Here is a 26,045-nt window from a genome sequence, read left to right as displayed (position 1 = left end):
TTCTGAGGATGGGCTCTCAAACAGGGCAGGGCCACGGCCAGGACTGACAGCCACTGAGCTCCCCAGGACATTTCACTGGGCCACACCACCACCACAAATTCAATGGTTCAAAGGGGCTGCTCAGCACTAAACACAACCTTGTCATTCTCCAGATCAGGCCCTTACAGGTGCTAAAAAGCATTTCTGAGCTCTATCAGCCAAGACTGCCTCTCCCTTTCCCAAAGCCCCTTAAAAGTGTCACAAAAGCCATTCTGACAACAGAAGGAGCACATTAACAAACCCAGTCTGTGAGTCACTTTTATTTGCCTGGCTGTGACCATGAAAGAGTCAGGTACACTCACCTGAAATCAGCATTCTCATTAGGATAATCACTGTGTGAGCCTGTTCTTAATTATCATCAATTCTAACCCAAAGACACCTTTTATTAAAGTAAAAATAAACCCTTTCCAATCATTTCAATTTGACTTCTGCACAGTATTGAAATGTAAACAAAAGAAAAAGCATAGCTTGGAGGAGGAGATGGGATCAGCTGAAATAACCAAGACAGCAAAGAAAGTGTGAAATGAAACTAATGGAGTTGATGCCAACAGCAGGTAACTGCCCAAACCCAACTGAACACAGAACCCTCCTGTGTCTGGAATTCTCAGTTCCAGAGTTGCTCTCAATCACTTCAAGGATATTTTTCCCCCCCACTGTCTGATTGGTTCTTCTCTGTGGTACTAACACAAGCTCTGAACTCAAAGCATCACTCTGAATTTACCCATGAAAGCTACAGAAGTCTCGGCCTTGCTTCCAAGCCAGTGTGGTCAGATCAGGGTGGCAAATGTGGTGTTAAGCAGCTGCTCAACTTCAGCTTGGATTTCTCCCAGTTTGTACTACTTCTGACAGCATGTTAGGACATGTACCAGGGGAACACAGCATTAACTGCTGCTGCCATTCACTTAGCAAAAGTGGGCTACAAGAGTTCCAAGGACGACAGTGGTGTGGATGAAGGCTTTGAAAACTCATTGTGCTAGAGAAATGAATGATCAGGATTGTAAGATCCTGTCTTCACTAATAAACTTGTGCAATTCCAGTCAAGATTGAGTGTTGTGTCTACTGGCATCAGGTTGAATGCAGAAGTTCCTATTTATAGTGAGAGCAAACAATTAATCATTGCCCTAGAAAACAATCATTGAGGTTCTCTTCATACACGAGGGAGATTTTGGGGTGTGTGGGGTGGGTTGGTTTATTTTTTCTCATCTATCCCTTATGAGTTTAGTTGTAGAGATGAGAATTCTTTAGAAAGAACATTTTATAAATGGTTCTCTTCCTTGTTTCAACTTGCTAACATAGATTCTACCTAATGAAATTAACATAACAGAAGGAAACACACATAATTAGCAACAAGCTCTGCAGTGGCAGACCCTTCCTTTTCCATACATTCACATTTCAAAATGAAAACTAATTGGCAAGACAAAAAAATACAGATATTCTTCTATGGTATGCATGAAAGAATAATTGGTAGCAGCTTCTTTGGCACTCAAATGTCAAGAATATCAGTTTTCACTTCCTCTTGAGCATTTGGGGATGTGACATGTCAAGATACTGAACCTCAGTAACAGCCTCAAAAGGTAAGAGAAAAAGGAAATGAAGGGAAGACTATTCAACAAACCTAACATGTCATTTTGCTTATGAGGATAAAATCCCTAATGTAAAACAAACCCCCAATAGAGCAAAAGCCATTGTGTTGAAATCCCACTTAATTTACCAGTAAGCTCCCCACTGAGATGAACATGCCATTGTTAGTGACTGGGGTACAGTCTCAGGGCTGGTAAATGCTGATGAGAAAATTAAGGGATGGAATCAGAAATGGATGGCAGCATTACTGTCCTTCTAAATTCTGACTAAACTAACAGTTATGTACAGCTAACTGCATTTTTCACCTCCTGACAAAGGAAAGAAATATGAATAAATGAAAAGCAACTGTGAGTCATCCTCAGCTTGAGTAACTGAGAACTGTCTCAAGATCAAATGTCAAAAGTGATGTTTATATAGCCAATAGTAAACAATCCATTTGCTGTCCATGATGCAGTTCTGAGCATTTCATGAGTTCTTGTAAACACTGTCACAGAGCAGTACTAGTTCAACTCCCATGACACAGTAAATAGTTCTCAACAGCCTTCCAACGTTGTCTGATATTGAGTCAGCCCAAGCAGAACAATAAAGATAAAAAAATAGTAAAGCATCAGCCTCCCAGAAGTACTGAAAATCCCCAGGTTCTCATTTGTTAGCATCCCTGAAAGTCAGTCTCAAAATGCTTTTTGAAACTACACAGACCCAGCACTTCAACTTCTAGTCAAATGTTTGATATCATTCTTACCTGGCAGATGTACAACACACGCTCATCAGTAAAAGGGATCAGTTTAAAAAGCAACCTCACAAGAGCTGTAACCAAGCTACAATTAAACAGCATTGCTTTAAAAGCATTTACTCATCACCACAACACCCAAGAATCATTTTTTCCCCTCTCCATTTACTGCAAGACAAAAATTGTTCCTTGTTAACTTTCAAGCCTTTCTTCTCTCATTGATATACAGGGGAAAGCTGGTCCCAGGAAGAGTTGGGAGATAAAAATCAGTCACTATCTTAAAAAAGCTCTTCATCCCTTTTTGGTACTTGGGAGAAAATACAAATGTGTACCAACAAGAGAATGCTAATCACTGGCAGCATCCTATTGTCTCTACCTACCTTTTACAGTGCTCAGTGTATAAAAACAATATGCTTCCAACTACAGGATGAGTGGATAAGAGAAGCATTAGAGTGCTGCTAGTCAAGTTAATCGTGTGTATTGATTGAATACTGAAGGCTTTTCCAGTTTGTCTGACAAAATGGAATGGCTTCAGTAAGCCCTTGCTCAAATGTGTGTTCTGTCTCATTCTCCTTTACATCATTCATGAAATCTCCTGGGAATACACAAAGGCTTTCTCTCCTGCTTGTCCTTATAGATTTCTTTGCTTGCCAAGCGTGCAGCTGCCCTCTCATCCTCCCATTAACACCTTACAGATGCTCACAGCAAAAACCTGCATTTCCAAATCCCTTTTGGCATGCCTGTAAGAGATCCCCCTCTGCTGTTTCACTGGGTGAAGAGGGCTGTGCTTCATGGGAGCTGTGTATTACATGCCCTGTGAGAGCACGTGACAAATGTCACAGGAGACACTGTACTCCCTTCACCAAGCTTAACCTTGGGCACACCTTCGAGTGGGGACAGGCAGAGGGAGTGACACACACTGACTGCTTGTCTTTAAAGGTAAGACATTTACACTCAGACTGTGCTTAGAAAAAAACAGTTAGCAAATGGTACTTCTCTGGAAACAGCCACATGGAGTGCCTAAAACCACCTTCTCAGTGTTCCAGCCCTGCTCTCAGCTGCATCTTGTTTGCCCGCTGGACAGAAACACAACTGCAAGTACTACAGAGGTCATGGAGACAGATAAAACTGAGTTGTACTCACTGCCTGGATTGTATCATCTCTTAACAGTTTTGGATTAAAACTTAGTACTATGCAAGTGACCTTGTTTTCACATTTGGCAGAGTAGGATTACAGTACAGACCTCCCCAAGTATACTGAATGAAACTACTTATATCAAGCACTTCAGGTAACTTTAGACTATGCAGTAGAATAAACACTGCAAAACTACTCTCCCAGTTCACATTCTGAGTCTGTACTTTTAAGAAGTGATCTTAGACAATGCTCCCTTCACAGAGTACAATGCAAATTTCAGTGACCTCAAAAGAAGCATTTGGGAGTCTGTGAGGGAAGCTATGCCTTATGGTCCTTCATCTAGCATTACCCTGAGAAAGTTCCAGCAGCCATCCCAACAGAGCTCAGTTCTGATGATGAACTAAGAGCCTGTTTTCAGCTATCAACACTCCTCAGCTCTCAGCATCACATCCTTAAGATGGCTATGGGTAACTTGTTCAAATTCTTGTCAAACTTGTCATGTCACACTGCAACTTGATTCATTCTCTTCAATAAAACCCATGCTCTGATCAAATTTCAGCAGATGAAACAGATTCATAAACAAAATGGCTGGGAAACAAGGAACTTACTGAATAAGGCAGCACCATTTCCCACAGAAATACTTCTGCATATCTAATTGCTGAAAAAAAGACAATGGCCCCAATCAATTTCCCAGTTGTGCAGCCACACTCTGTGATATAACGTAACTCATAAAAACATCACTTGTGCAATGCAAGAACTCAAGTGGCTGCAGATTTAGACTATAGGAAAAAGAATTTAAGGGGAAAACCCTTAATTCTGTAGTGCATGGCAGAGTGAAATTAGGCAATGACATTCTGCAAGGTCTCAGGACAGAACTGTTCAATACATAGATCCCTACATTTCCTTCCATCTCTGTAACTGGGTTTTGAAGAATACTCATCCCATGCTCATTTGATTAAAGCACGAAAAAAGCCTTTCAAATTTGGCATTTTCTTTCTCTCATCTTTCACATTCAGTTAGACTGATGGTGATTTAGTAGCAGCCTCCACCACCTTTATCTCTGCAGCAAATTGCAGAGATAACTCTGCAGAATCAGTTCTTCTTGCCTCACTGGGCAGTAAGTGTGCCTGTGCTTTCCCTTACACTGGATGAGGTACGGTATCCAGATCAGATGCTGCTGTAGTCCGAGCCACGGGCAGCAAGAGCTGCTGCTGCTTCCCACTCCACTGTGAAGAAGGTAATTGTTCCAAAGAAGCCCACAACCACCATGATCAGGAGTTGCCATTGCAGAAGGAAATAGTTGCTGTAGAAATATGCAACTGCAGCACAGATGGACTGGAGAGAAAAAACACAATGCAAAAGGATTATCAGTGGAGACAGAGGATTATCAAATCGATGTGCACACAGCTGAATGTGCAACGCTCAGCACTATGCTGCTGCAAAGACATAGCATCTTAAAAACTTCATTATATCTCAGCATATGTCTTGATACACAACAGATGTAGTTTTCACTTGTTATTTAACTAGTGTTGACTGCAGAAAGCGAACACAAAACTCGAGGGTTTGCAGCATTGGAAGTGCAGCTCTCTGGTATTTGGAAACAGTCTGTCTAAAAACAACACTGTCAGGCTTGGAGGCAAAACTCACAGAACTATTTCCAGTTTTCCAGCATCACAAACTATTCTGTACCAAAACAGCTCAAGGCTTTGACAAGCAGCACTGCTTACTTACAATCTAGCCTTTGGATAAGATACAGCACTTGTGTTTATACTGTATGAAGGACTTTTCACCAAGTCTCCAGACACATTCACTTTGGCATTCTGACAACTTAAGGACATGTAAACATGACTTCATTCTTCTTTTGTCTGGATGTCCACTTGGTAGCTCCCAGTGATATGGCAACAACATCCACAAACTCCTCAACTATTCTTTACATAGCTTGTTTCCTTTTAGCTCACAGACACCTGAGTATATCCATTCAGTAAATGATTATTGCACTGAAATCCAAACCTGATTAACTGCATTAGCCTTCTGACTTTAAACTCCAATTCCTAACACTTCTAATTCCCCTCAAAACTTATAAGTAATAACAGTTTGATTATAGCATCACACCAAGCTACACAATTCAGCTACTTCCACCCAAAAACTTTTCTCTCTCTTGAAAGATAAAAAACCAGGATGAAATCCTTTACAGCAGCAACATTATTCTTCTCAGCTCACTACAAAGCCCAGCCTACTATTTCAATAACATTCCAACAAGTCATATTTGCTAAAGTGTGATGTCATGTAATACCTGCACAAACTTAAAGATGGCAAAGGCAGGAGCACTATCTTCTGAATAGAGAAATCCTAAAATACTGAGGAGCTGGGTGTTAAAGCAGCTGTCCCCCAGGCCCAACAGGAAGCTGCAGAATATGGCCACCTGTTTGCTGAAGGAGAAAAGGGAATTGTATTTAGCAGTCATTCATTCAAACAGCTTACACATCCATCAACTATTTTTGGCAGACTTATTTGGAAATGAGAATGGAAGGAAGTTCTCAAACTTTAAATTTCACTTGAAAAGAACTGGAAACTTCTGGCTTGGCAAAAAACAAGAACAGATTAATCAGATTTTAATGGCTTGAATGCTAAGACTTCTGTCACTGTTACCTGCAGTCAATTCCACACTGAATTCAAACTGCTAGAAAAAAGCATTTTGCTGCCTGAAGCCACAGAAGCCAGGAGGCAGTGATGAAAAACTGAGACACACATGGTAAGTTCATTAAAACAGCAGGAATATTGGAGAAATAGCAGTTCATTCTGCAGAAAAATACTCCAGTTAAATAAGGAACAATCAATAAAGAACAGTCACCTGCACAGGCACTAATGCTTAGCATTGCAAGTTTGCAGCTGTGTCTGCTCCAACTGACAACACTATTTTCACACAAATTGGCAAAAGTACACCCCAAAAGAAAGTTGCAATGATGAGATAAGAAAGCTCCCTAAAGTCTTCCCCTAACACTGAGCCAGGCATGGCATGGCTCCAGCTACACCAGGTAGACTTGGATGATGAGCATCCAAAGCATTTGGAAAACAGTGCAATAGCACAGGGCTGGTGGTGCTGCTCCATGCTGTGGTAAAACCGAGCCCAACACTGGTTTAATATAACCTGAGTTCCTAGTACTTAATACAAGAGTTGCTGGTCTCATTATTGTACTAAATATCAGGAATGTTGGTTCTTAAGTGACAGAATTGCTTATGCTTTTTATTCTTTTGCCATTTAAGTTCCTAAATGGGGCACACACAGGTAGAATATCCACCTTTAATTAAACCAGAATCCCAGAAAGTTGTTTCTAACAAGTTACCTCTTAGAAAAGCAGCTTCAAAGAATTTCCTGTTAGAGGAACAAGGTGTTTACATACATCTTGAGTTACACCAGCCAAAGGAGAAGTTCACATACCTTGGAATCATATAAGCAACATCATCTGTTCCTTCCATAGGAGCAATTGGGGCATCATTTGGCATGTTGAAAAAAATTAAATAAAAAGCTATGAAATGGACAACGATGCCCAACATCACAACAGGGTTCCTGCCAAAGCCATTGCTCTTGCTCAGCAAACCAAAGATGCCTCCACCTGTGCAAGGGGAAAAGATTTTATAGATAATTAAAGCAGAACTGGAGTTGTGAAATACAGAACCAAATTTAAAATGCCAAAAAAAGCCAACAACTTAGTTGGACAAGGGGCAATGGGTATAAACTGGAACACAAGAGGTTCCAAAGAAATACAAGGAAGAATTTCTTCCCTGTTGAGGTGAGGGAGCACTGGCAGGGGCTGCCCAGATGGGCTGTGGAGGCTCCTTCTCTGGAGACATTCCAACCCAGCTGGATGAGTTCCTGTGTGCCCTGCTCTAGGTGGTCCTGCTCTGGCAGGGGGGTTGCACTGGATGAGCTTCCAGGTCCCTTCCAGCCCTTGAGATTCTGTGCTTCTGTGATAAATTTCCCCATAGAGGATAACTGCAATATCAACAGACATGAAGCCAGCCCCAAGGACTTTGCCAGAGCTGCCAGTCCCATTGACTAGAAGACACAACCTCTGGGTTGGTAGATATGTCTGGGAAACATGGGCAGGAGACTTATCAGGTGATTCCTGATGAAGACACAATTCTTTTTGCAAGTACCCACTGCTTTCTCCAGTATTGCAGCAGTACTAAGTGAAAATGGGTGGCCTTGTGCTTAGCTCTCAATTGCAAAAGCATCTCTACAGGTCCAAGCTGCTGGTGACCAAAGATAGAGGAGTTTGTGTAACCACTGTAAGTACTTGAGTTTAAGAAAATGGATATTTACTTAATGAACATTACTTGCATTCATTTTTATTCAAATATTACTTAACACAACCTCTTTTGTAAAGAAAGAAATCTTTAGTGTAACAATTTATCATCACTTAGGAAACAATGAAAACAGAACTACAACACTATTTGAAAAGAGTATGAAAATGCTGCAAATTCCCTTCTAACACTGCACCCTGCTGTTTATCCCATTCCAAGTCTCTCATATTTCTTTGCACTAATCCAAGAAGAATGCAAAATCTTAGGACTCCCAGTCATCAATACTTCCCATCCTAGTCCACAGCCACTCTGCATACTGTAATGCACAGTTCACAGAGCAAGAAGGAACCACATTGCCAATGTTCTTTATAGCATTTTGTTCATAGTCATTGCTGGAAGCTTGAAAGCCAGTATTCAGTTAAACACAAAAAACATTTGGAATAGCTACATCACCTTAATCACTTTTTGTTGAAAAGGCAGTAAATTTAGACTCACCCAAAATTTCTCCAACACCAATAAAAATACCAGAGAGGCCAATAAGGCTTTTCTCATCGCTGCCAAACCGATTCACAGCACCAATACACGTCCCATAGACTCCAGAAAAGAATGTCAATTCCAAACCTTTGAAGGAAAGATAAACTATTATGTCTAAAGGCTGTTTTCCACTAAGGCATCTTCCAAATACATATATTTAAATGAGGAATGCATCATAAAAGCCAAAAGGGAAATTCAACCGATGCAGTTTCAATATTCTCCTGAGCTGCTTTATGAAAACTGTATTAGGAAAAGAATCAATGTCACAAATTAGTGTCTCATGCAATCAAGTTAATTCTGATTCTGTTGCCATAGTCCCTATAGATACATCTTTTATTTTTCAACTTTTCAAGAACTTTGGGACATCATCCAAATGAAAAGTGCCACATGAAACAACACTTCAAGTCATTGGAAAAGTAAAGTACAATTTCTATTGCCATTTCTGTGAAGAAAGGGGATATAGCTGTGTGTTCTGCCTTGGGGAGGCCTCATCTGGAGACCTGTGTCCAGTTCTGGGCTTCACAGCTCCAGAGGGACAGGGAACTGCTGGAGAGAGTCCAGCACACGGCTACAGAGATCATCAGGGGACTGGAACATCTTCCTTATAAGGAAAGGCTGCAGGACCTGGGGCTATTCAGCCTGGAGAAGAGATGGCTGAGGGGGATCTCATCAACACTTATAAGTACCTAAATGGTGGGTGTCAGGAAATTGGGGCAGCACTTTTTCTGCTGTATCCAGGGACAGGACAAGGGGTAATGGAAAGAAGCTGTAACATAAACAGTTTCATTTAAACAAAAGGAAAAACTGACTGTTGAGGTGAGGGAGCCCTGGCCCAGGCTGCCCAGCGAGGGTGTGGAGGCTCCTTCTTGGGAGATTTCCAACCCCACCTGGACACGTTCCTGTGTGACCTGATCTAGGTGGGACCTGCTTTGGCAGGGGGTTGGACTGGATGAGCTCTAAAGGTCCCTTCCAACCCCATTCTATGATTCCATGATTCCAAGTACCATGGCTATAAGCAACCACTTGTGAAAATACAAGTTCTTTATTAGAAAGTATATTTAAAGTAATGCAAAGTGCTAGACCTAAACAAAGAAAAGGTGCTCAAAAATGAAACTGGTTCCGATTTACCTCCTTCATCTTTTGCTGCTGCAGAAATATGATACACCATATGCTGGTCTACACGTGGCAAGCTACCTAACATGGTATGTGATTGGCACAGCTGCTAAACAGGGCGAACTTCCAGCGGTCTTCATAATCTGACCATCGATTTTGGAAAGTAAAGCTTATTTTGCATTTTCCTACACACAGTGGCAATAATGCCCCAGTGCCAGCAGGTGGCAGCAGTTACTTTTTGCCAAGCCAGACTGATGATTTCTTTTCTACTTGTAAAAGCAAATTTCACATCACTCAGGTCAAACCTGGCTGACTCCCTTTTGTCACCTTGCTTCACATTGCTCCCATTGCACTAAACATCTAAGAGGAACTCAAGTTTGTTAACTTGGGTTAACACAACACTGGAGATGCTGTGAATTAAGTTGGAACTCATGAACAGGAGCTGGTGCAAGCTGACTTCACAGCTATTATTGCTATTTCTCTACCAAGAGCTGACTGTAAACTTCAGCAGATCTTATGACACTGTTTATAGTTTGTTTATTTGCATCTAATTCTTTCTCTTCACTCACAAGAGCTAACAACATTTTTTTCATAACAGTGACTCTGAGCTGAGGTTCTGAAAATGCATCTGTTCTTCCTAAAGCTTAATTTGATCATGAACAGAACCACATCTGAAGCCAAATGAGAAGCAACAACCCCTCTCCCAAATCCACTGAAGGATCCCAGTAATGTTTTAAACACTTTGTAGTACTTTTGTGGAAGGATCACAGTAGTTTATGGCAAAAATAAACATGTTTATTTTACAACTATTGTCTAACAATATCAGGCCAGGTTTAACTGCAGCTGCTAAAAAAGAAAGAGCTCTTGCCACAGCAAATACTAGTGACAAGAGTAGTTGAAAACAGCTAAACATTGTCCCAGTAGAACCGAGAGAAGAATGAAGACTGTCAGTGATCTCCCACACCTCAATGGAGGGGACACAGAAAGTGTGTTCTACAAAAATGATTTTAATTCAGATGCAATTGCATGAAACCATCTACAACCTGTTGATAGTGAAATGCCAAATCACATAAAAAACAGCTTGGGAGATTTTGCCTAACCCTCCATTTGAGTGAGGCAGAACTGTACAGAACCAGCATCACCACAGCTGTTAGTATTTGCAGCTTTAGGCACACCCCTCCTCCCCTAGTTAAAATTCCAACCAATGTCCTGTCACTGCTACATGGTTAACGCACTCTCTGGTTTCATACCTGTGTAGGCTGTTGTAACACTGAGAAGCAGAATCTCTTTGGTAAAGCTGAGCTTTAGGGATTTCTCTGTAAAGACATGACAATAGAAATTAACATAACTGGTAAGACTATTAAGAAAATCGACACCTTCCTTTGCTCTTTGCAAAAATCAGATTAAATTATGCAAACTAGGACTTTATTACAGCAAACAGAGGGCTAAACAAGCCAACCCTGACTTGCCCTTTGAAAGAAAAGCTGTTATCTGAAATCCTTAGTTTGTAAAAAAGGCAAGAGGAGAAATATTAAAGAGAAAGGGACACACAGTTTTCACTTAGGAGCCAATTTTCTGCTCATGGTATTTCTGTGCTCTCAGTTCATGGCAATTGTCTCCTAAAAAGACAAATAAATTATCAGTGAAGAGCCCCACATTCTCAGAACAAACTTCACAGCCACATGCAAACCACACCAAACTACGATGGAAACTGTAAATGCTCCAGCTCAAAATTGTTGGTTTTAACTGGATCATTTGGTGACAAAACAAAAGCACATGTGACTTCTTTGATCTTATGTTAGTGAATTTTTGATTTAAAATCTAAAACCAAACCAACTTTCCTGCACTTGCTTTCCCAAGTGGTGACCTGTTCTTTCGGAGCTCATCTGTATAAAGAAGCTGTAAAGCAGCTTGGATCTGAAAGTGAAATATTGCTCCAAATTTCTCATGGACTCTACCAGTATATCACTGAAGCCTACTTCACTTTCCTTGCTTGCAGTCAGGCTTTGTATTGTATCATCACCTGAACAGAGCACTTGGGAAATGCAGTCAGCTCACACTAACCCCACCTCAACACTAATTAACCCACGTGTTAGTTCAGTGGATCCCAAGTCTCGTTTTGGCTAGGCTCAAAATCAGAAATGCTTACACAGACAACTGAATTTCTATCAAGCTCAAAACTCATTCCTGTGTCCCTGCATGAACTGTCATCTCTGGGCTGAAAAGCATTGCCATCAGACAGTCGTTTTCCAAAGGGGTCAGCCTGAAGGTCTATATTCAAAGAATAACTGAAACACACTCTTAAAACTTTGTTTGTTCACAACCTTTTGTTCCAAGTGATTTGCACATTATCAGCAGAATCACAGACAGCTGGAAAGGATATGTCAGTGTTTTTGTTACATTACTTACTGAAGGCAGTCACTGCTCTCGTCAGTTTGTTTTCTGCAGACCTGGGTGAACAAATGACTTAGTCAAATAACCACCCTGTATCACTATACTGGAAGGCAGCTTTAGTTTTCATTTCTTCTGTACATTTTCTAACACAACATTATCTAGTGGAATACACTAACATACTGTTACAAGTTTCTGAGAACCCAAACTACTAACTACAAAATTGCTTTCTGGGCTAGTGAATGCTGTTCAAAAATCAGCTTGCTTAACAGAGTCTTTCTTTTGAGACATCTTTTCTTTGAACATTGTTTTACTGGTATACTTATGTTTTCCCCTGTTGTTTAAACAAAGCAATACTTAAACTGATGCCTCAGGTAAAACCATACTGAATCTATGTGCCTGTGCACTTCTCATGTATTGACCAGTGGCACACATTTAGAGAAGACACAAAAATATGTGTTTCAGTATGTAAAAGATAATCTATAAAAAGAAAGCAATTTCTGCTTTTTCCAGCCTTTAAACTGGGCTGATGAAGGCAACCCAGACTATAGAAAGCAGATACATGTTTAATAATAATCAGTGGAGAAAAGAGGTAAATGGTGTATTTCCAAAGTCATTTATTCCTTAATGGCCAAGCTTAACGTGCAGTACTGCACTCCACCCTTGAGAACATGCCATACAAAGAACATGAATTCTCCCTTGTTAAGGTACAGACACTTTGCTATTAAAACTATCAATTCTACAGGTTGTTCACAACGTTTCTGTTTGCAGTTCAGAGGGGAAGTGAACACAATGTTCCACTGAGGAGCAGGAGCCTAATTGTGTGAGACAACGTGGTGCTGCCCTAAGCACTTACGAGCTGTCCCCCAGGATTTCATTAGCAGAATCTTCCTCTCCTGGAGCTTTTGTGTCCTCTTGTTTCCTAATCAGAAAGAACAGAACTGTGCCCACAAGACTGATAACAGTCAGAGCAATGAAGACAGTTCTGCGATCGCTCTCTGTGGAAAAACAAAGAATCATAACTAGATGTGTAAAAGCAACTCAGCCCAATTCAACAGCCTTCAAAGAACCAATAACAGACACACTACATACCAGTGCTTAAAATCCAAACTCAATCCTTCCACATGGAGCAAAAGGCACTCAGCTGCTGACAAATACCTGTCTCAGTTTTACTATGCCAATAAAATATTGGCATATTTAAGAGAGTCACTTGGATTTTCTGCCATGCAAAGTATGAGCAAGGAGGAGCCCAGCAACAAAGGAAGTGCATCAGTTATTAGCAGGAGAAAATACAGCTTTCAAGACTTAAGTAATTCAGAGTGGACACAGTAAACTACCCCAACACATTCCAAATGTCTAAATAAAACTCTTGACCAGCATCAGAAATATTAGCACTGTCACATCACAAACTGGAAGGCTTCTAAACTACAAAGGCCTTAAAACCACTGAAACCTGACACAGCCTACAGCGTGCAGCTGGAGGAAGGTAACTGCTGCCCTAAGCCCCAGCAAACTTGTTTGACATGGCAAAGTCTGTAATATAGGAGTTACTGCCATTTACAAACATTAAGCAGAAAAAAAGGCACCAAGAAACAGCTAATAGTTGCTACTGAATTGTTAATTCTGAAGATAGTGTCTTGTATTTCCCATGAAGTTGTTCTGCACCAATTAAAAACAACGTGTGCTTACAGATCACAAAGAGAACACGTGCTTCACCTTCCAATGCCTGTACAGTTTTCATTCAGGTAGGTAAAGGAAGGAGGAATTGATTTTAAACAGACAGATCTTCTGATAACAACATTTTTAATAGTCTCAAGACATTTGAAGATGGGTGCAATAACAACAGAATTCCCTCACAGTTAATTGCTCCATTCTGTGGTTAGAAAGAGCAATGGAATTTAGAATATACCCAGGCCCACCAGATCCAAAGTGTCTCCAATGCCTTCAATAACATTTAAGCCTTTGTGTCAAAGATGAGGGAACGTGGGACCTGACCTTTAAAAATCAACCTGTGTTGTGCTACCAAGCCTGTATCTGTGGGGATCCTGAAGAGATGGATCCGATAGAGACATGAAGTGGACTCTTAATCTCAACAGGGCATCATTTAAAAACCAGCATCATCTTTCTGATTGACTACAGCAGCACTATCTTCATCTTTCAGAAGTTAAAAGAATTGATTATTCCAGCAGGTATTTTACTCTAACACTATAATGCAGAACAGACAATTGCTCCCATTTCTTTACAAAAGGCTGGCTTTCCAGCAACAGTAGGGTTTTATAACTCAAATCTCAGATTGTGCCCTATTTTCATCATTGCTGTTTTCTTACTTGACATCCCCTCACTTTGCTTTAATTAAAAATCTGGTTTAAAACCAATGAGTCTCAACCACTACCCAACTCCTGTTAAGTTTACTGTTCACTATCTTGCTCTTTACCAGTTTAGTATGACATCAAACAAAAAAAATCCCCTATGGTATTACTTAAAAACCCATTGGGAAGTTAGTATCCATTAACTATCCCAAGCAAAGGCTGAGTTCTTTACCCACTCCTCCAGCAATGCTGCAGTTTAAGCTGCAGCCACCCACTCCCAGTCCAGCTGCACACCTCACCCTCTGCTTTATGCCACCACGATGAGTGCAGCCTTGAAGTGCAATGGGATGGCTTTCCTTTCTTTTCCTTTATTTCATAGCTTAATCAGTCTCAAAAATGATCTAGAAGGATGGTCTACATGAAGAAATAACTTCAGAACAGGACATATGTATATTAACACACAGTCACTCCAGATTACCCTTCACCCAAGATACGTATTTTGGCATGAGCATGTCTGCACAGGGAAAATCTGAGGAGCTATTGTGGAAAACCTTATTCTAAACTAGCATTCTGAAGCATTTCATAGACAATGTGCTACAAGAAGGAAAACAACAATTGTATATATATGGGCTGTCAGAACCATGGAACACTGAGTCAAAAACATACTCCAAAAACAGTCTCTCTCTAACAACAAATTGGAAGAAAATTTGTCTGCTGTCAGAAAGGTTTCTTGCCAGTTATTTCATCTGTTTACTCATGCTACTGTGTTTCAAAGGATGCCTTCCCATATAAACAAACACCACCCACCTGATATGTGAGTTTTTCCTTGCCAAGCAAAGTAGATATAGAGGTTTCCAAAAAACAAGCTGTAAACAAAAAATACACAAAGGTGAAGAGCACTTTTTGGGGTAAGATTCAGGTTGTAGCATCATGGTAATACTGGTCTATGGAAAAAAAATAATCCTGTGCAATCTTGAAACCAATAAAGGCCATAGTCACTCTTCATGCAAACTGCTTAGGGTTGTGGAAATTGCTACTCTGATAGCATAGTGAGGTGTTAATTCCTGAACCTGGAATGTAAGGAACGCCAGAAGCTTGCCAATGGTCCACCAATGCAGATTTCTGGCCCCACAACAGCATCAGCAATGCCATCTAGTGCAGTCTCACCAGCCTAAGTACTCTCTGGGATTCATTCTCCTCATTATCTCCCAATAACCAGAACTACTACATTAGGATGGTAAAAGGCATCTCTCTTCAGGAGCCATTTGTAGGCCTGTTGCAAATAAATTTGTTTGATCCCTTTTTGATCTTGCTGACACCACCCAACTCTATACCCCCCTGTAGCAGCAAGCTCCAAAAGTTTAATCATCCACTGCATAAAGAAGCACTTCATCTGTTTCAAAGCAATCCTCTCCTCATTTCACCAAACAACTCAAGTTCTAGTACAGCAGCACTCAGTGAGCAACACTCAGCTCATATTCTGCCTTCATGTTTCAGCATGAATATAGACTAGAATGACCCATCAGAACCCTTGTCCTCAAGACAGAGGAAAGACTCCCAGTCTTTTCAGTCACTCTTCAAGTCAGCAGCTCTAGTTTATGCATTTTGATTATTACATTCTGCTCTCCCAAAAGGCATTTGCACAAAACAGGGGAAGCAATGGGTGACTTTAATTCATTGTTCTGTAATGCACAGTAGCAACAGAAATGTTGCTTCCAGCTCTCCCTCCCACTTCACTGACTCCAAGGTACCAGTGGAGTATTTTCCTTCCAAATATTTTTAAAACAGGAGCTGTACAGAATCAAAAATGAAGCCCCAAAACAAATAAAGCTTACCTGGACTGTAAGAGTGCCCAAAATACCCCACTGTTCCTCCCAATGGTGTTTTCATCAGAATTTACAGTCAGGCAACTCCCTTGTGCTGTCCAGAGGACTGAGACATACAGAACATGTTTCTCAGGAAATAAACATATTTCAGAGGCATATGGAAATATAACAAAGAATAGTATGCAGGGTAAGAACAATGCTTACCAGCAGCTGCAATGCCAATGAAAACAGAAGCTGTGTAGAAAGCCCATGTAGTAGGTTGGATAAAAACTGCAATGTATAGGCTAAAAAAGAACAGATCAGTTTATTGAAGACAGACTTAAAGTGGACAATGCTCTTTAACAACTACATATCTCACTCAGCTTCTGCTAAACCAGCTACTCCCTCCTGAGTGACACTGGAAAATGTTTTAGGTTATCTGTGAAAAAAGGGAATCTTTCTACTCCATTAAGCATGTTGAATTATTTTATCTACATACAGCTGTTAATCTGAGACCACAACCTCAACTCCAGAGTCAGCAAATGGAAAATGTTGTGGAAAAAATGCACTGTTTCCAGTAGGCTGAAGTACTCTGCAGTTACATCTCTACTGACACAAGGTATCTCTGCAAGATGCTTTCCATAACCAGAACAATTTTGTGCATGGCATGGCAGCCTTACATGTGAGAAAATGAAAGGAAGGTTTCAGAGGAAGCAGACAAAAATTCAAAACTAGTACCTACCTATAAAACACACCACTGACAACCATGGAGAGTTGAGGTCCTACTATTGCCACCACTGAGGGTGACAGAAGATTTGAGGCAGAGAATACTCCATAAATAACGGACATGCTACATAAATGAACGAGAAAGATGATTACATACTTAAAAATAACATATAGGGGATGAGTGCAACTGATTTAGGCATGTTCAGTCAATTCCAAAAGATTAAGTTAAGGGCATACAGAAATAGCTGCACAACTTTCATGGTCAAACATCTCCTTGCTTCCTTCTATTACCTTCACCCATTGCACTCTGTATTGTAAAGACTGTACAGTGCTGCTGAATAGAGTCCAAGCCTACTGCAGGCAAGCACAGCCTGCCATTTATCACTGTTCTTTAATAGCAAGTACTGTATCTTGTGCCCAGTACTTCTAGAGGAGAAGGTTGCAGAGCCTCACTCATCAGTGAGGGTTTCATTTTCTGCCAAATATTTTACAGCAGTTTTATAGATACATTTTGTGCTAGTTGTATTTTTAGTTTAAATTAAGATTGCAAACTCTTCAAAGCAGCAACCAAGGTTTCCTATATGACAGAGTAATCTGGCATACAAAAGATCCCTGGGGGTGCCTGGTGAGTTTGGCTGTGCCAGCACAACAAATAGAATGGCTTTTTGTGGCTTTGCTTCTCATCTGCCTGCTCCTTCCACATTTATGTTGCAGTACTTCCTGGAAGCTGATTCAAGCCATCTGTCCTACACAAACAGAGGTGTAAGAGACCAAACAACTAAGCCCTTAGCTGGCTGTTTGATCTAGTTAAAAACTTTCATACTTTTCATCTCCTAAGATAAAATGCTGAGAATGTCATCTCCCTACAAAGAAAACATGCAAAACAGGTGTGTAGCTCAAGTAGAAATCATTCAGAGTGAACGTGTTTTAAACTGCTTTAAGCATGTTCTTAAATTGTGAAGTCAGCAGAACACTTATCTCTCGAGAGCATCTCTCTACCAGCTGGAATTTATAACTTGCTTTACTCTGCAAGGAACAAAGTAATAAGAAGATTTGTGTATATTACCTTGTGTAGCCACTGCCATGAAAATCTGTGCTGTTTAAATTTGTGATAACAGTTTGCTGTGGGGAGAAAAATCATACAGTGTAATAAAGTAGAATGTATCTTGTAGTTTGGGAACACTTGCATTGGTTTTAAGTCAGTATTAATCATCACTAGACTCTACAAAGTACTTAACACAATTTAAAGTGTTATAACTCACACCTCCAGAGGAGATATTTGGCTGGGAAATATCTATGTTTGAAGCAGCAATTAGTACTTTAGGACTGGATCATTATTTCAGCAGAGATAAAGTACTTTACAAAACATCTCTTTCACTCTAAATGCTTCTCTTAGGTAGGGATGTATGAGGAACAAATTCAAAAGTCGGAAAAGCAGTTTTAAAATACTCTTCATTTGACCTGAGCAAGAGCTTCTGAGAAGAGTTTCCGTTCTTTTCAGCTTGCCCTTACTTCCCTGTTCTTTTTTTTTCCCCTTGAATCAGCTTTAGCAATCATGAGACCATGTAATTAGTTAGATTGGCAGGCAGATCTGATTGAAAGTCACTTGTAATGACTTTAATGACAATAAATGACATGATTGCATGATCACTAAGTCCAAATCAGAACTTGTAAGATCACTGGGCTGTACATATGTCCTCATGTACAGTGTCAGGCTGCACTATGACCTTTACAAAAACTATCCTAAGAAGTTATTGCTGTAATGCAGGGAAGGACATTCACATGTCTGAACCCAGAAACAATTCTTCCTGCATGCAAAAAGAGAGAAGCTGTAATACCTGTAGGCTTAAGAGGGATGTTGAAACTGTCCTTCAGGCAAATAGCTGATCTCAAAAGCCATGTCAACAACTCAAGAAGTTAGAGGATCCAAAGCTAAGGGTGTCAGTAGCAGGATTCTAAACATTTAAGCAGTAAGGGAGCAAGCTGCTTTTACCAGTGAACTCGGATTCTGTTAAGCTCCATTTTGCTTCAGCACAATACATGACACTAAAGCAGTAAATTATTTATTCAGATGGAAGGTGACTTGGCAGTCCCAGCAATTGAGGAAGTCTGACTACTCGTCAGATGTTATCCTCACACTCCCCCTCAATGTTTAATTTGTCAACACAAAGAACATGTTAGATTAGGAAAAACACTCAAGGAAAAACATAGCTGTATGGTTAATAATAACAGCTGAGGCAAATGTTCTGAAAGGGACTATAAGCAGAAATATGGAAGGTCCAATGTAATTCAGTTGCTAAAAATTACAAGTGGCAAAAGAGACACTATTTAAAAGTTGAAGCACTTGACAAGATTCATTTTCTACATTCTAAGCAATCAGGCACAGTTACATATGTAGCTATGCTATCTCAAAGAAAGCCACTGCTTAATTATCCAGTTAAGCTACTGAATCTATTTAACAGCAACCCCAAAGGATGGAGACACAATGTCAAGGTGTCTTGCCCATCAAATACCCCCAGTAAAGTATAAATTAGAAGATAAATAAGACAAGAAAGGAGGAATAACTGTGACAGAAACGTGGCTTGGTTTGAAATTCACACCTACCGCAATATTTCCACAGGTTTGGAAAGCTGTGAAGATGAACATAAAAGACACTCCCAAAATAATGATGTTGAAAAGTTTTTTGCATTCTGGAGACATTTTGTGCTCCTTGACAAGTCTTCAGCTTCAGCCTGGAAAAGTTGCTTTCTTCTAACAGTTTCCTCTTAACCTCTGTTAAAAAGAAACAACCAACACTAATAAAACAAACAAACAACAAAAGAAAGCTTTGAAAAGGATGGCTACTCTGGGCTACTTCTCAGCTGCTAGGACACAACCATCAACTAACCAAGAAATCTGGTCACTCTTAAATAATGTACAGCAAAATCAGTAACTTGTTAAAAAAAAAACCCAATTAAAAGAAGCTCTGGTATAAAAGGCAAAGAGCAAGATTCCCTCTACCTTTTCCCATGAAGTTAAGGAGCCAACTGCAGTGTGTTCCTCCTTCATGACATCATTTTCTCCCAAATGAAGCAGTTTTCCACAGATAAGCTACTTAATCAGCTCAGTTTCCTGCCATTGTTCTAAATCAGAGTTCTGGTCCACAGCCTTTAAATCACCTGACGAAGGAAAGATGAGACACTGGTACACGAGAGTCACTTCCATGCACGTTGGACAGGAAATAAAGACCATTTCACAATCGACATCAGCTGACCCAGCATGGCAAGCCCTCGTGCACTATGGGAAATGCAGTTTTATGACAGTTCACCTTTTCTACTCAAGAGAGTGGAAAACTAACCTTTAAAAGAAAAGGATTGGTATTACTTTTTAAGGATTATAATCTCTAGCCACTGAATAGGACGTAGCAAGATCTTAAAAGGTCTTAGAAAGTCATCTGGGGTAACAGTTGAATGATCTGAGTTACAACACAAGGAAAGTCATTCCAAAGGGCAAATGAGTCCCACCTCAGTGCCACCAACACACATGTGCTGCACAGGGCTGCTGCCTTCATTGTCTCAGCGACTCAGGAGAGGAAAGAGTCTTCATAACCTCTAACTGCTTTGTCTCAAGGGATTCACTTTCAGCAATTTAGCAATATCCTTATTGTTTCACTCCATAGTACTTCTAAAGAATAAATTTTAGATTGATTGACCTTTAAGCTGTGAAGATCTGTTAAAATGTGAATGAAACCAGAAGGGGATCACACATCGTGTATCGATCCTCCAGGCACTGTGGCCCACTCACATCTTCTTACAGCAGTGCCATGAAGTTTTTGGCTCTTGGCCTAAAAAAAAACAGCTCAAAGCCTATAAAACCAGCTCAAAGCCTACTTCATGTGCCTCTCAACCCAGGGTCCGATTCTCAGCTTCTTCCTTGTGTTTCTTTGGAACCTCTCATGTTCCAGCTTGCACTCATTGCCCCTTGTCCTGTTATTGGCCATCACTGAGAAGAATTAGACATTATTTTAGGGAAATAATCATAACCTTCAAACATCTCCTTAGAACAGGGTTTCAGCAGATCAGTCACAAAAAATTTAATCTAAATTCTCTGGGGGGAAAATAAAACCCAAACCACATTGCCTGAAGCAATCCAAAGTGTGAAAAGGAGTACTAGTTTACTTGATTTCTTAAGTCATGTGCAGCAGGAAACAATCTGTTGCCTCTGGGTTTGTGCTGATGCCACTGCTTATGATTATACTTCTTCGGTGAAAAAAACATTAAACACAATTACAGTAAGTATAAGGATTTCAATCCCAATCCTGGATTTCTCATGTCAATACCATCATGCTACCAAACAAAACAGGAGAGCACTGTCTCTGGTTTGGGTTTGGGTTTTTTAATACTGTACATTATAGTACATGAAACAGAGGCATAGAAACATTTATCATTGTAGTAAGATGAGAACTAGGTATACTAGGTTCATACTTAAGAGCTCAGGCATTTTATGCCATGCCTGGTGACAAAACAACAGCTTCAGGAGTGGGGGAGCAGCTTTCACCGAAGTCCCTAGAGAAAACCCAACGAAGCCGCTTGTCATCATTGCACAAGGGCTGTGTTAATCATCTGCCTTGCTCCCTCTTTACCCCTCGTGCTGCCAGCGCTCGGACACGCCGAGACCGCAGTGGGTGAGGGAAGGCTTGCGCCGCTTCGCAGCTCGCCTCAGCCCGCGGCGGGGCCGCCCCGCCAGCACGGTGCGGGCCGAGGGGCTGCGTGCGCGGCGCCGCCTCCCTCCCGCAGCCAACGCCGCGCGTCCCAGGCTGCGGCAGGAGGGGAAGAGCGGCCGCGGAGTTCCCACCCGGCTGCAGCGGGGCCAAGAAGGGCTCAGGGCTCGCGGGGCAGAAGCGCCCGGCCCCGCCTCCCCTCACAGCGCCGCCCCCGCGGCCGCCATCTTACCCCGCCGCCTCCCGCGCGCGCCAACCGCCTCCGTCCCGTCCCGCGGCTTTCCGCGGCGGCGGCCGGCTCCCGCCCGTGCTCCCGGACACGGACACACACACGCGCGGCCTTATCGACGGGTTTTTTTACCGTTTTCGCCACACATTGTTCAAAATGTTCCCCGCCTCTGCCGAGTCCTTCCGGGTCACGGCGGAGCCGCCCCAGCGGTCCCTTTCCCCGGTAACCGAGTAATTGATTCCGGGAGTGATTTTCCTCGCTCGCCCCGCGGCCGCCTCCGGGACTCGCGGCCGGTGGAGACAAAGCGAAGGGACGCGGACAGGCGACACGGCCGCCGCCACGGCTCGTGAGGCAGCGCTTTCGCTTCCGGGTCGCCGTCGGCCATTTTGTGGCGTTAAGTAGGCGCGCGCGGGCGGCGCCCGTTCATTTCCTCGCGGCGGCCGTTGCCAGCGCCTCGGCCTCGCTCCGGCCTCGGGCCGCCGCTCCCCCCCCGGACCGCAGAGGTGGGTGTCCGCACCTCCCTCTCCGCTGAGGATCCCCCCGCGGCGTTCCCCTATGCCCTGTAGCTCTCCTCCTTTCTGGACTCCGCTGGGCCGCCGCTCCGGCGCTCCCCCTCCGGTGTGAGGCGCTTCCCCGCTCAGGGCCGCGCCGCCGCCTGACTCCCCTCCTCCCTTCCCTCGGGTCTCTTCTCCTCAGCCGCCGCCGCCCCTCGGGGGCAGTTGCCCGCCATGAGCTACGGGCGGCCTCCGCCGGACGTGGAGGGCATGACGTCCCTCAAGGTGGACAACCTGACCTACCGGACGTCCCCGGACACGCTCCGGAGGGTCTTCGAGAAGTACGGCCGCGTCGGCGACGTCTACATTCCCCGGGACCGTTACACCAAGGAGAGCCGCGGCTTCGCCTTCGTCCGTTTCCACGACAAACGCGACGCGGAGGACGCCATGGACGCCATGGACGGGGCCGTGCTGGATGGCCGCGAGCTCCGCGTGCAGATGGCCCGCTACGGCCGGCCCCCCGACTCGCACCACAGCCGCCGCGGGCCGCCGCCGCGCCGCTACGGGAGCAGTGGCTACGGCCGCCGCAGCCGCAGGTGAGCGCCCGAGGTTCAGGGGGTTGGGCTGGGCGCTGGTACAACCGGGGCAACCTGGTTTTGTTTGGTTTCCCGAGTGAGTTCCGTGGCGGGGCTGGGAGAGGGGAGTAGGAGTTGAGCGGCAAAGACACGTGGAGCAGAAGGGTTTCAGCCCAGAACAGATTTAGCCGCAGGCCACTCGCTCTGAACAATGGCGCCCTCCTCACCACGCGTGCCCACGTGGGGCCCCTTCTGCCCTCACTGTCCCGCACTCTCACTGAAGTCTCTTGCAGTGCCTGTATTCAACTTTTAACTCCTTTCTTTTCTCCCTCTCTTGGTGCGTTTCAGCCCTCGGAGACGCCGCCGCAGCCGCTCCAGGAGCAGGAGCCGCTCGAGGTCCCGCAGCAGGTCCCGCTACAGCCGCTCCAAGTCCCGATCTCGCACACGCTCTCGGTCTCGTTCCACCTCCAAGTCCAGATCTGCCAGGAGGTCCAAGTCAAAGTCCTCGTCTGTCTCCAGATCCCGATCCAGGTCAAGATCCCGGTCCAGGTCTAGAAGCCCTCCTCCTGCCTCAAAGAGAGAATCCAACTCTAGATCCAGGTCTAAGAGCCCTCCCAAGTCTCCGGAAGAAGAAGGAGCTGTATCCTCTTAGGAACATGGTAACGTACCTCAGCATCAGCACATGTTGCATGTTACTTTATTATTCTAGCACTTAGGTGGGGTGTTGGGTAGTTCTTAGAGCATTAATAGCCCGAACCAAGTGAATCCTAAACGGGGCACATGATTCGTTTTTCGGGTGTTTTTTGTTCCTCGAGCAGTGCATTTTTTTGTTATTGCTTTAGGGAAATTAATACCAAAGGGCTTTCTACTGAGAATTATAATTTTTTTTTCAGAGAACAAAATGTTTTATTGAGAGATTAATGGCTTGGTTTAAATAAAATATTGTATGAGACGCAACCTATGATGAAAATGATTATTTCTTACTGTATTTATCCAACATCTGCATTTTCCCCTTTAAAGCTGCGGTCTCCTGTTTGCTAAAAGAATATTGGCCAGTATTGCAGATTTTAACTGATTTGGCTGATCCTCCAGGGACCAGTTTCTGTGGGCGTGTGTTGGAGCAGGTTTGTCTTTAAAATGTTAAAGATACACTATCCTTTTATAAGGGAAGATCGGTTCAGTGGCCTACACTACTGGAGGTAATAACTGTAGCAGCAAAGTGGCAAATTCCTTGCAACCAGAAAACCACGGAAACTAGTTTTTTCCTGAAGTTGGACATCTTTGAAGAGGCATCTGAGGATACACCGGGAGGGGAAAGGATAGTGTGTCTTTAACCCTTCAAACTGTTTGGTCCTGTTTTTTTTTAAAAGGAAAGGGCCTAAGTTAGCTCTGGAGTTAGAGAATTGTAGCCAAACTAGTCACACTTTTGTGTTTTGAATGCTAATTACAGAATGACAGACTCGCTAATTAGAGTTTAGTTAAGTCTTTATGAAAGAAGTAGTAGTTTTATAACTGATATCACTTCTAATCGTTGAACAGGCTGAAGTTAATGGTGGCTTGATTTACAGCCTGATGCTTATCCTTTGTAACTAAATACTTTGACAGAACTGTACCTCTGAACTAAAGCAACACGTGGGGGGGGAGGTGGACCACTTAATGGATACTCCTAAAACTTAAATTAGGCAAAGCCAGTTGAAACACCACTAGAAGTATACCTGAAAGTCATCCACCCAAGCCAAAGAGACAAGGTAGAAGGCTGGCTGAACTTTTCTTTCTTCAAACCTAGATGCATCAGATAAATGAGAATCTCCAAAAAGGACGCCTTTGGGGGGAAAAGATCGCTTGAGTCTTCAGCCCGTTGGAGAGACCCTGGCAGAGCAACCAGCTGATGAAAAGGTTCTAACTTTTTAATTGTTTAAGTTGCGCCTCAAGTGGCAGATTTTACATTTTATGTGCCATTTTGTTGCTGTTATTCAAATTTCTTGTAATTTAGTGAAGTGAACGACTACGATTTCATTATTGGCTGGGATATTTGAGGTAAAACTTCATTTTTGTTTATGTAGTGCCGACTTTTATTTGAAATTCAAACTGATGGGGAACTTTTTTGCTGCCTCCAGTTTCATACTGAGGAGAGGTGCAGCTGTTCTATGCTAACTCTGTCCAAAAGTATTCCCATTTTTGTCTTCATTCCTTAAATAAATTTCTGCAAAAGCTTCAATTTGGAAACTTACTGTAAATGCTTTTTTTTTTATTATTATTAAACTTTGAGTTCAGATAAGTATCTTCAAATTCAAATTGGTAGAAATCTTTTCAGGTGACAGTTGATGTTTGAAAGGATTGTTTTATCCGCCTCAATTCTAATCTCTTCTCTTATGTATTTTTGTGCACTAGGCGCAGTTGTGTAGCAGTTGAGTAATGCTGGTTAGCTGTTAAGGTGGCGTGTTGCAGTGCAGAGTGCTTGGCTGTTTCCTGTTTTCTCCTGATTGCTCCTGTGTAACGATGCCTTGTCGTGCAGAAACAAATGGCTGTCCAGTTAATTAAAATGCCTGACAACTGCACTTCCAGTCACCCGGGCCTTGCGTAAAAATAATGGAGCATACAGTGAGCACATCTAGCTGATGATATACACACCTTATTTTTTCCAGAATGGTAAAAACTTTTACCAACCTACATATACGAACTTGCATAATGAGAAATGTAATGTTAAGAAAATAAATGGTTCATTCCTTTGTAAGTACTGATTGGTGTATCTTTTGCTTAAGACATTCTGTACTATACCCACTGTCTCTGTAGTTAATATTAAACATTTTTCTGTGTTAACTTTTCTCAACTTAATGTCTGACTCAGCTTTATTTTTAGCTTGAAAAGATTTCTGCAATTACACTGTCAATGTTTAACTTCTATATAGTAACTGAATGCATTCTACTGCTTAGAAACATTATCCACTGGGGTTGCTTTGAAGTTAACTACAGGTAAACTTAACTAGTATTGTAACTAACCCAAATGTGGTATGGCAAGTGTTGCACACCAGCCTAGAAATGCAGAATCAACACAGTGGTTTAAAAGATACACACTGAGCAGTACTCATTGCATTTATGCTTGCCCTGACTCCATGGTGAGAGCTGATCTTACTGTGTGATGATTTCTGTTCTTGATTTGAATACCCAAAAGGAATTGTAACTTCAACTGTTGATGTGTCAAGGGTTATTGTAATGCCTTGTTGAACTTTTATGCATGTATGTTCAATGGGAATGGAAACATCTGAATATTTGCAGTTTGGCTTGGTTTGAGGATTAAAAGTACTTTTCTACAAACTGAGGAGTTTGTATGTTCTGGGACTGTGTGGCTGGTGGCAGTCTGCACAGAGGCAGCAGGGAGTAAA

General features: G+C 42.3%; 2 protein-coding genes across 7 annotated transcripts; one reads left to right on the top strand and one right to left on the bottom strand.

Annotated features, from left to right (window-relative positions):
* Positions 1–264: 264 nt before the first annotated feature.
* MFSD11 (major facilitator superfamily domain containing 11) lies at positions 265–23,222 on the bottom strand. Of its 2 annotated transcripts, none has more exons than XM_062011133.1 (15): positions 21,727–23,222; positions 19,667–19,824; positions 19,271–19,438; positions 17,733–17,788; positions 16,683–16,790; positions 16,166–16,245; positions 15,971–16,067; positions 14,943–15,001; positions 12,684–12,825; positions 11,846–11,886; positions 10,687–10,752; positions 8,285–8,410; positions 6,924–7,098; positions 5,778–5,913; positions 265–4,819 (listed from the first exon to the last, which is right to left on the bottom strand). In XM_062011133.1, the coding sequence occupies exons 3-15, from the start codon at positions 19,364–19,366 to the stop codon at positions 4,652–4,654; spliced, it is 1,350 nt and encodes a 449-aa protein (XP_061867117.1). In that variant the 5' UTR covers positions 19,367–19,438; positions 19,667–19,824; positions 21,727–23,222; the 3' UTR covers positions 265–4,651. The 2 variants fall into 2 exon arrangements, with proteins under 2 accessions (XP_061867117.1, XP_061867116.1); XM_062011132.1 differs by lacking the exon at positions 21,727–23,222 and adding an exon at positions 21,598–21,716.
* Positions 21,718–25,977, top strand: SRSF2 (serine and arginine rich splicing factor 2). Of its 5 annotated transcripts, none has more exons than XM_062011140.1 (4): positions 21,718–22,097; positions 22,291–22,684; positions 23,012–23,322; positions 23,684–25,977. In XM_062011140.1, the coding sequence occupies exons 2-3, from the start codon at positions 22,323–22,325 to the stop codon at positions 23,313–23,315; spliced, it is 666 nt and encodes a 221-aa protein (XP_061867124.1). In that variant the 5' UTR covers positions 21,718–22,097; positions 22,291–22,322; the 3' UTR covers positions 23,316–23,322; positions 23,684–25,977. The 5 variants fall into 5 exon arrangements, 3 of the variants coding, with proteins under 3 accessions (XP_061867124.1, XP_061867122.1, XP_061867123.1); XR_009820022.1 differs by having other exon boundaries at positions 21,719–22,684; positions 23,684–23,787; positions 24,450–25,977; XR_009820023.1 differs by having other exon boundaries at positions 21,719–22,684; positions 23,684–24,559; positions 25,055–25,977.
* The last annotated feature ends 68 nt before the right edge of the window (positions 25,978–26,045 follow it).

This window comes from Colius striatus, chromosome 18, assembly GCF_028858725.1.
Source record: "Colius striatus isolate bColStr4 chromosome 18, bColStr4.1.hap1, whole genome shotgun sequence".
Lineage (NCBI taxonomy): Eukaryota > Metazoa > Chordata > Aves > Coliiformes > Coliidae > Colius > Colius striatus.
The sequence above is the reverse complement of the archived record's forward strand: the minus strand, read 5'-3'. Positions and strand labels throughout refer to the sequence as shown.